The 10,035-nt window shown below is 40.4% G+C and overlaps 2 protein-coding genes across 5 annotated transcripts in view; both read right to left on the reverse strand.

Annotated features, from left to right (window-relative positions):
- The window catches only part of LOC118745063 (histone-lysine N-methyltransferase trithorax), a 152,037-nt gene that overhangs the window by 61,111 nt on the left and 80,891 nt on the right, over positions 1-10,035 (reverse strand). The gene's annotated exons all lie outside the window — the stretch shown is intronic.
- On the reverse strand, positions 2,332-3,499 carry LOC118745092 (chromosome partition protein Smc-like). Its single transcript, XM_036478633.1, has 2 exons — positions 3,336-3,499; positions 2,332-3,267 (listed from the first exon to the last, which is right to left on the reverse strand). The coding sequence occupies exons 1-2, from the start codon at positions 3,414-3,416 to the stop codon at positions 2,488-2,490; spliced, it is 861 nt and encodes a 286-aa protein (XP_036334526.1). The 5' UTR covers positions 3,417-3,499; the 3' UTR covers positions 2,332-2,487.

Raw genomic sequence — 10,035 nt, forward strand, 5'->3', positions numbered from 1 at the left:
TCGTGAAACCTACCAAAATCCAATCAAGCTTACCAACCTAATAAATTTAAAAAAAAACCTACCAGTTTTAGTAGGAAAAGCCCATGTGTGGCAACACTAGTTGTGATACCAATTGAGGGCCCGAATTCGAACCGGTCCATTCAGTAGAACCAGTTAGTTAGGTTCAGAATTCGTGAATGCGTGGATCACTTATGTAGGTCGGCCAGACAGACAAAAAGGTGGTGGTGAAATGAGCGCCTTCTCGCCCACATGAAGGCAGGGCAATGACAGATGGAGTGCTCCACACTCTCGATTTCGTCTACGTCGCAGCAACTGCGGCAGAAGTTATTGGTCGGCAATATCCTGAGCCATGTCTTTCAGGTAGATAACGGTATGACCGCTGCATGAGAGAGGTTGACGTCAGACAGTATGGTTCCCTTCATCGCAAGCTCGTCCGCTGCACAATTGCCTTGAATATCTGTGGACTGGCACCCACACGCTCACACGATGCGAGTAGTTGATTTTGAAGCTAAAACGTTAAGTACTTTCCTACATGCTATCGCAGCTTTAGACGAGGTACTGCAGCAGTCCAGTGACTTGATGGCTGATTTGCTATCGGAGTATATAGTATACATATAGTTACTGAAGGCAAGTTAAGAAAAGATTGGATAACCCAGAGTGCAGAGTGTCCTGGTAGCTTAAATATAGAGAAGTCCTTCGAGTTTATCCCACTCCCTATTCTTGATTTAGTTTAGAGCCTTCCGTGTAGGTGGCTGTGGAGTTATCTTGGAGGCCCCAGGCCGAGTCGTGCTCACAGTTCTTCCTCGAATGGATATGAGTGGAACACTTATTCTCAAGCTCCATCGATGGTGTTGGATAATCTGGGGACCTAAAGGTGTCGGAGTAGTTGGTATGATCGAATCTGGCGTTTTTCCATTTTGACAGTACATTTATTCTTACTGCATTGCAGTTCGCCTGTAGCTTCAGAAAAAGGTCTACGGGCAGAAAGTTTAGGAGTGTTTCTATCGCTTTGGTGGGTGAGGATGGCAGCGCACCTGTGATTAGCATACATGCCGCCCTTTGACCTTGGCAAACTCAGAATTTGTGAGCGATTTATCCAGTGATATCCACCAGCCTGTGACGCCGTATAACAATATACTTAGACGTGCCACTGCTGTGTAAATCCAGTGAACTATGTCCTTGAGGAGTGTCCGTTCTCGCATGTCTTGTGATGTGAGCTCCAACCATCTCCGAACAGATGGTTCTCCGATAGAGGGGAAGGCGGACAAAGTCCACCAGGAAACGATCCAGTCCGATCGATTGAAGAACGCCCAAGGCACATTAAACAGGTAGTATCAGTAGAGCAAAAACAACATTTGGGTGTATTTTGTTGTTGCTTCTGGTATCGAAAGTGTCAAAAACTGTTCTGAATTTTTTCTTCTAAATCAAAGCGTGCCGTGTAAAATACAAAAAATTATAAAAAATAAAAAATTGAAATTGGAAAAAATAAAAATTGATGCAACTTTCTTTCCTAGTAAATTTGTTTGCTTCTCGAAGCATTGATCCATCCTTTGCAAGGCCCAGTAATCAGCGGTCGTGCTGCCGAGTTGGGCGAACGTTCCAAAAGCTGCTATTCAATCGCTTGTTTTGTATGGAAAAAGGTTTCACATGCAAATGGATTTTAACAATTCAGAATTTTTGTGAGAAAAAATTAAAAATATTTGACATTTTCGAGACCAAATAATTTGAAAATAAATCAAATCAGCTGCTGTACTGATACTACCTGTTCAATGTACCTTGAGAACGCCCAATTTTAGAATTTTATTGAAAACTACCCTATCTCAGAATTTGGTTCAAAAACGCCCTATCTTTGAGATAGCTCGTTTTTGAATCGACAGCTGAGAAATGGGGGTTTTTGAACCCAATTGTGAGATAGAGCGTTCTTAAATCAAATTCTGAGATAGGGAATTTTTAAAAAATTCTCTGTGATATGGCGTTTTCACACTGAAGCGAAGACGGATGCAAGGACGAACACGTAGAGGAAGGTTAAGACAAATAAGAAGACGAAGGCGAAAACGAAGACGTAAATGAATATGCACACGAATTTAAAGACGATTACGAAAACGCATACAAAGGCGAAGACGAATACAAATATGGCCACAAAGGCGATAAACGTAGACAGAGGACGAACTAAGCATCAGAGCTTCAATTACTGTTATAGAAGGATGTTTTGTGGGTTAAATTAAAAAAGAGGAATTTGCTGAATGTTTCGCTTTGATTTGCTATTTAACCGCTTCCAACCACTACACTGCAATCGAAGTTTAAATAAAATACCAGCATTGGTTAGAATTCTCGGTGTTCCCAGTAATTTAACAAAAATATACATACATAAATACATACGTACACTAATATATGTACATATATATCAACTCATTCATAGACCACCATATTCAGCAGTTACAAAAACAAATCAGAAATAAACTTTTAACAAATATGCAGATTACCGTCTCACTGCTTACTCGGCGGCGCAACAGCATGACGCTTACGTGGCATACGCATCATACGACGACAACGACCACTCGGTGATGCATTCACCTTGGCTTCGTGTGCGGCAGCGGCCGCCCTCATCGCTGCATCTTTGGTCTTATTAAAGTCCTGTCGCGCCGAGCTTAGTTGGCGCAATAGCTGTTCGACACGCATCTTAGCCGCTTCTACCAGCTGTGTTTTCTCAGCCAGCTCTTGTTGTGCGCCACTAGCTGCCTGCTCAGCATTGCCCACATTCGACTGCGCTGTCTGCACAGCCTTCGTTAAGGTCTTCAACTGCGATTGTGCTTGTTGAGCCGAATTCACCGCTGCATTAACATTTTGTTGCGCATTTTGCAGTGAGCTACTTTCCTCTTGTACCACAGCCTCCGCTTCGCGAACTTCCTGTTGCAATTGTTGTACGATTTGTTGTTTGCCCGCGAGTGCAGCTTCCGCTGCTTTGGCGGCTTGCATAGCTTTCTCGGCCAATTGCGCCTTAACTTGCAAAGAAGCTGCCTCGCCAGCCGCCTGTTGGGCGTCGGATGCAGCTTTGGCTTCCTGGGCTGCCTTCTGCGCAATGCTTGTTGCTTTTTGCTTCGCATTTCCGGCCATCATGGCATTTTGCTTACATTCGCCATCATTTCCGGCGCCTGGAACGCCACCATCGCGTTGCCCATCCCCAGTGCCACCACCACTTTGCATAGATTCTTCACCGAACTGTGCGTACATGTGCGGCAACATGCGCTTCATCTTTCTGTGCTGTTTCTAAAAATAAGAGAAAATGTTGGCGAATGTTAAGGATTAATTAGTTAGTGGCTTCTTAAGGTACAAACCTGTAGACGATTGTTTTCGAAACCCTGCGCGATAAGAAGTTGAGAGTTAACTAATAGAACTATGAAAATAGCAAACCGCATCTCGAATTCTTGGTGATATGGTCAAGAATTTGTCGTGTATTTAATGCTGCGTCATAGTAGTTGCTGCTAAGCGGAATTGTCAAAAAGGCATCAATCAATGAAAATTTTATTCAGCAGGAATTATCTTTGTTGTGCTCGAATATTTACATACATATATATGTGACTTTGAAAAATTTAAAATGTCGAGTTTTGATCAGGTTTTCGAAGTGCAGAGTATGTTTTGAATCTCAAAACTGATGCAGTTTTTAAAGGGCCCATACAGGACACCAGCATGCTGGTGCTGGAATTTGTAGAAAATTCTCGAAATTCGTATTTGTATTTGTCTTCGTATTCGACTACGTAATCTTATTCACTTGCGTATTTGCTCTCATCTTTGTATTCGCGTTCATCTTAGTTTTTGCCTTCGTTTCAGCCTTATCCTTCATCTTCGCAATCACGTTTCGTCTTATTCTTAGCCTTTCTCTGCCTCTTCCTCTTCGTATTTGACATCGCACTACTGTTCCTATACCACTTCGTATACGTTTTCTTATTTGGCATAGTATTTGTATTTCTGCTTGTAGCCGTATGCATATTCGACTTCATATTCGTTTTCGTATTCGTCTTCGTCCTAGTTTTTCCTTCACCTTCGAATTTGTCTTGCAATTTGTCTTCGCCTTAATCTACGTACGTATTCGCGTTCGTATACGTATACTCTTCGTATACATATATTTGGTTTTGCCTTTGTCTGGACCATAATCCGCTGCGTAGCAAATTTTGATAATTCACTCTCTATCTTATTAAAGGCCAAAATAGAGATAGGGAAAATGGAGGTACTTCCGTTGCATTGCTAGTGTTATACAATTTCCGCTGCAGCTTATAAATTCACTACCCCCGCTACTAAAGTTTCACTTTAATAAGTTTCATTGGAGTTACATCGATGTCTCGATGCATCGGTAAAAATGAACATCGATGCTAAAATACTTTGCCAGAAAAACATCGGCATATCGATGGTTTCCAGTGTTTCAAAATTTGCTAGCTTGTAGTCACATTAAAAAGAAAATTTAACACTTTTCAACTCCTACTTTCTGTAATTCAATTATTCCCTTTATTTACTTACCATTCGTTTACCCTTCCTATAAATAGAATAGAAATTCATGCCGTCGTAAGTTCGCTGAACCTAAAGTTCCTAGGCCCAATTTCATTGAAATTTCAACGGGATCCCGGTCCTTTTTTAATGACTAAGTAACCATTTTTAAAATCGAAAGATAAGAGTAAACTCGGAACTTCTGAATGTTCCTCACAAGAATAAGTATTAAAATTCATGGCCAGCCAAAAAATTTTAGGAGCATAAGTTGATGTTAAAACATCGCTACCCACATCGATGTATCGTCAATTTAGCGATTTTAGGAAATTGTAAACATCGATGCCAAACATCGAATTTTGAACCGATATTATCGATGTTTGAAAAATATCGATGCATCGTTTGCTTCCCTACGTCCAAGTTGCCTAAAGGATGCCGCATGTAGTTTTCTGAGCAACTCGATAGGCAATATGCTTAATTGCAAATCAATTTTGGCCATATATGTAATACTTCTATATTGCTAGTACAATATGATCGCAATGAGTTTACAATTCGAAATCAAAGAAAGCCTATGCGAATTTTGCGATTGTAGAAGTTTGGGTGACCCCACTGGGAAAATAGGTAAGCACCTTACGAGGTTTGCAATGTTTTATTTCAGTTTTTAGTACCGAAATTGTCATCATGACCAATGTCATCACAGTTGCAAAATAACGCGTCGCCGAAGTTATTTCCAAGCCCCGAACTACTCCGTGGGACTGGTCTACGTTCTACGCAACTTACTTTGTAAAGCGGCTCAGAAATATGTCTGATACATACATAAGGCGGCCACGTTTTTGTTAATGTAAGGGAGCTTCGTCGGAGGGGTACTAAGGACCGCCGGGATAAGTGTAAGAGTTGCTGATAAGGTCATCAAAAAATTTAGAAGCATAATAGGTGAGTCGAATCCAAAGCAAGTCTGAGTCACACTAAAGTCGATGTTTAAAACATCGTTGAAACTTACATCGATGTGTCGTCAAATTATCGATTTCAAGAAATTGTAAACATCGATGGCAAACATCGAAATTTTAACCGATATTATCGATATTTCAAAAATAACGATGCAACGTTTGCATACCTAGGTACGAATCTAGAAACGGAATCTAAGTCAGCATTGATCCCGTTATGTCGTCGTCTTTTAAATACACTGAAGATCTCTACGTGCCCATTTACGATCTGCTTCTAAAATTTTGATTCCCTTAATCTGCATCCTTTCGACTATTATTTCCGCTTTTATCCAGTGCTTCCCATGAGACTATCATCAGTTGGATGACTGTCGTGTACATACAGTCATTGAGGTGCGGTGAGAAATTACAGTTTTTCCCAAATGTCCTCTTCCAGGTATAGTAGGTTACAAAACCTTTCTTTACTCTTTCCTTAAGTCAAGGTTTCGGGGATCTTTGTTCTCCTTATGAACAAACCAAGTTCAGTTATATTATAGAAAAGTGAGTTTAAAGAGTACTTAAGTTGCTCAAAGGGACCGTTTCGGAACCGGCGCACATCTTTAGTATTCAATAGTTCGGTACTAAATGGGCAAAAATGCGGACTTATTCGATTATTGAAAGTCCTCAGGGCTTGCAGCGTCCTACGGAGTCTTTCACAGTATTGGACGCAACACAAGCATACCCAGTGGGTAAATGTAATGTATAGTAATCGAAAAAATTATCAGTAAAACAACCCTTTTCACATTCGAAAATGTCCTAAGAAAAGTGGGGCACTCAATTTTGCATTACCTACACTCAAAAAAAAAACTTCTCTTAATTGAAGGAAAACAGCAATCAAAATAAAGAAAAATGGGAACGAAATAGCACTAAAGAAGTTTTATCCTCTTTTCATGCCCAACATTTCTTCAAAATGATAGATTACATCCACGGTGCCATATTTTCGTGTACGTTTTTACACATTCCAAAGAAAAATTTCTCATTCGGGAGAATTTCTTACTCATTCGGAAGAATTTTCGACCTTAAAGTAAGGAAAGTTTTTCTTTGATCCAGAGATGGATTTTTGGTTCAGTGTATTTAGTATCGAGAAATGAATTTGTTTTAATATGAAATTTTTGGAACTTTTTGAATACATTAGAATGCTGATTACATAGTTAGCAGCAATATTATCGAGAACGCATAAGAAATACATTATATTACTCATCACGCATGTAATGCATTACTACTTTTCCGACTGGGCATTTATCTGTGTTACATTAACAAAAGCTATAGGAAACAGATGGCATATGAACTTCAGCAGGCCAAAAATAACTGTGTAAAACTCTCTTCTGCGAATAATTTAGTGCAATTCGTTTGTCGTTAACGAAAGGCAAGTGAGAAATTGATGTATTATGAACAAATGACGGAACATGGCCGACAACAAACCGGATGGGGCGTTTATTTTTGATTTTCTGACCGCAGATTTCTCACTGTCAGCCAAGCCAAGCAATGCATTGACCTGTAAGCCCAACAACTTGACCAGCACACATCGCTGTGCAGACATTCAGTGCGCTTAAGTGAACATTGTTGCAATTTTTTTCGTGTTGCGCGTTTCCGATATGTAGAAAGAGTATTCGAGAAAATAGATTATGCGCGCGAAAAGGCCCAACTGCAACCAAATCAGAAATAACAAAGTAACACAAAATCACTGACACTTTCATCCACTCCAGTGCACTGGTCAGCAACACCAGTTGGCAGTGGTCATGAATTTCTAATAAGCAAACATGTATTGCATGCAACAAAACGTATAAAATGATGAGCTCATGTGTTATGTTGTTGAAGCAAAAGAAATGCAACAGCCATTGCAATTGCAGCATACTCAGAGCTGATGATGCCTGGTCACCCCCAAGCGTTCATGACCGATGGACCGACCGAACGACCGCCACTGTTGTGGAGTACGGCAACCCACATATGTTTGTACATGCATATTTATGTACCGACATATGTATTAACTGCACAGCAGTGGGCAGCCTCTTCGATCACTTGCCTTGCTGCCGCAACTTTATAAATACGATTGCTAGGCGCGCATGCGTTGCGTGTTTGCAACTGGTCATAACCGCGTGCAGCTGCAAATCGATTTCATGCAAGCAGCAATTTTTTGTTGGTATCTAGCAGTAACAAAAAAAAAAACAGAGGCAACCACATACAGCCAGCCACCAGCCATCAGCAATAGCGCGACAGCTCCTTGCATAGCGACTGTACGAGTTAGTTGCGAATAAATACTCATTGCAATTCCATTCACACATTTCACTGCGGATGTGATGCTGCGAACGAAGCTGAAAGTGGTTTTTCCTGAAAAGTAAAAGCGAGCAAACGCTTGTAACTCCAGCCCCGGCCGTTGGCATCCTACCAATGCCACTTTGGACCAATTCACTTGCTGGAATTCAATTGTAATTGAATGTTGAGTGTGCGCGAGTGGACAATTATTGGTTTTGCAATTTCGCGCGCAAAAACTGGCAAAAATCAAAAAATAAATTGTGTGCTTAAAGACTAACATTATTTAACGTTGCACACTTACGTACATATGTAGGTATATGTAAGTACATTTCTGTGGATACTTGTGCAACTCTACGTAACATAGTCAGTTGAGATTTGAGGTTGAATGCGTCAGGACGAACGCAAAAAATTGCGCAACTTTTTACGGAAACAGGAAATGTATTGTTAAAAGTGTGAGATAAAAACAGCTATTAAAAAAAAAAATTATTTACATTAATGGCAAAGAAAAACTAGTGAAGTGCTGTAAAACAAGTCTATTGGAAGGTGTAAACTAAACAAACACCGGAAAATATTTTTGTAAAAGCATATTGCGAAAAACATTTCTAAAGTTATTCGCTAACCTTATTCTGGCACTTCCCATGTAATTGGCATTTAGGGATTGTTTTCCAATGTTCCATAAACTGATATCCCTGTGGGTTTTTTTGTTGTCGGAACCAGGCACGAAAACAAAACAAAAAAACAAAAAAACAAAAACAAAAAACAAAAAAATATATATATTATTATAATTATAATATAAAGACTATAGTCTTAAGCTCAATCAGCCACCGACGGAGCGCCCTTCCGTACCTGCCGCCTGTATTAACATGTGAATAGAAAGAGAGAAACAACGACAACGTCGCCGTCATGCGGTGATGAGTTTTCGTTTACACGATAATCCCATAAAATAGGTCCTGTCAGCTGACACGGACTACGGGTTTACGTCGGTGACTGGTAGAGCTATTATTTATGCGTTTAATTTGTTGTTGTAATTTTTGTTTTTGTTCTGTCAACACCAACCTTGTATACATTCGCCTTGTACGGCGACAACGAATTCACGTGCTTACGTCAAAGGCTATCGTCGCGAAAAGTCGTCGGGCGAACGTCGTCGTTTGCTTTGGTTGTGCGCGTTCTCATTTACGTCAATGTGTTTTAATTTTAATAGCGAACATTCGCGGCGAAAAATTCGCCTTTCGTCGGCACAGTCTTCTTTTCTTAAGCGGGGCAAACTGTTGCCAATCACAAACCAAAGCGGGGCCTCATCTGATGACGCAAGTCTGCTTACTCTTTGTTTGATGTCAGAATATACTTATTGTCCTCGTTTCACCTGCTGACGCTTTCATATCCAATTTGGTAAAGCCAGACAATTTTACAATCAAGCCAAAAGTTATTCTTCGCTTGTTCTTCAGGCTGTCCTTATTGGTGGTATTAATTCTAAATCCCAAATATACAAAGTCGCCATTTATCGTAAACATTTTGCGAGAGACAGGTGGGAATTTGCTCAAAGCAACTTAGGAATGTCTGCTTATCTAATGAATCGCTCCAAAAAATTGTCTCACCTTGAGACTTCCCACAAGGTAGAGTTCTGGGACATGCATGGGAGGAGCATTCAACAAGGTTCATTTAGAAGAATGCAGGCTTTTCCAAACACGTTTCGTACAGGGACTGGAAATGCACAAAGCATCCGAGGTATTGATAACCACGAGTCTTTTCGCTTAATTATATTTTTTAGAGCTCAATAGGGATAGCTCCAAGTTACCGAGTACGCGGACAATATTGTGAGCATAAGCACCCAGGTTCTGCATATGTAAATGCGATAATCACACAACCACTTTAATTCGTAATAAGGATGATTCCTATAATCAGCCTACTTTCCTTAAACGGGCATACTCCTTTCTCCTTCCCCCAGCGCTAAGTATTCGGGAGTTAGTGGTATGGTTTAAGTCCTGATCTTATTCATTCACCCAATTATTGCATATTTGATGGTTCAGAGGGAAGACGAACTACTTTATACATAGGTCCTTATACGCAAGTTAAAGAGGATCTCGTGGTAATTGGTGCAAACAGGGGGATCACTCTTTTATGGATAGGGAAAATTCAAAGTACACTTAAAAGCTGGTTTCCTGGGCTCCGTGAGCCTTTAAGCAACAAAATTTCAAGTTTGACCTCGCCTTGGTCGAGGAGAGAGGACTTAACTATCGTACCTTTCTATTTACCTGGATTCTTTTTAAAACTCCGAACCTTTTAGAAGTGATCTATCCGCCCATATCCGAAGTTTATTCTGAGTGTC

Source organism: Rhagoletis pomonella, unplaced genomic scaffold (genome assembly GCF_013731165.1).
Source record: "Rhagoletis pomonella isolate Grant_MI unplaced genomic scaffold, Rhpom_1.0 Rhpom_scaffold_00001, whole genome shotgun sequence".
Taxonomy (NCBI): Eukaryota; Metazoa; Arthropoda; class Insecta; order Diptera; family Tephritidae; genus Rhagoletis; species Rhagoletis pomonella.

Coding starts and splice junctions, on each gene's coding strand:
- LOC118745092 (XM_036478633.1), bottom strand. CDS start 3,416: ATGCGGTTTGCTATTTTCATAGTTCTATTAGTTAACTCTCAACTTCTT. Junction 3,268..3,335: donor TCGAAAACAATCGTCTACAG/GTTTGTACCTTA, acceptor TCTTATTTTTAG/AAACAGCACAGAAAGATGAA.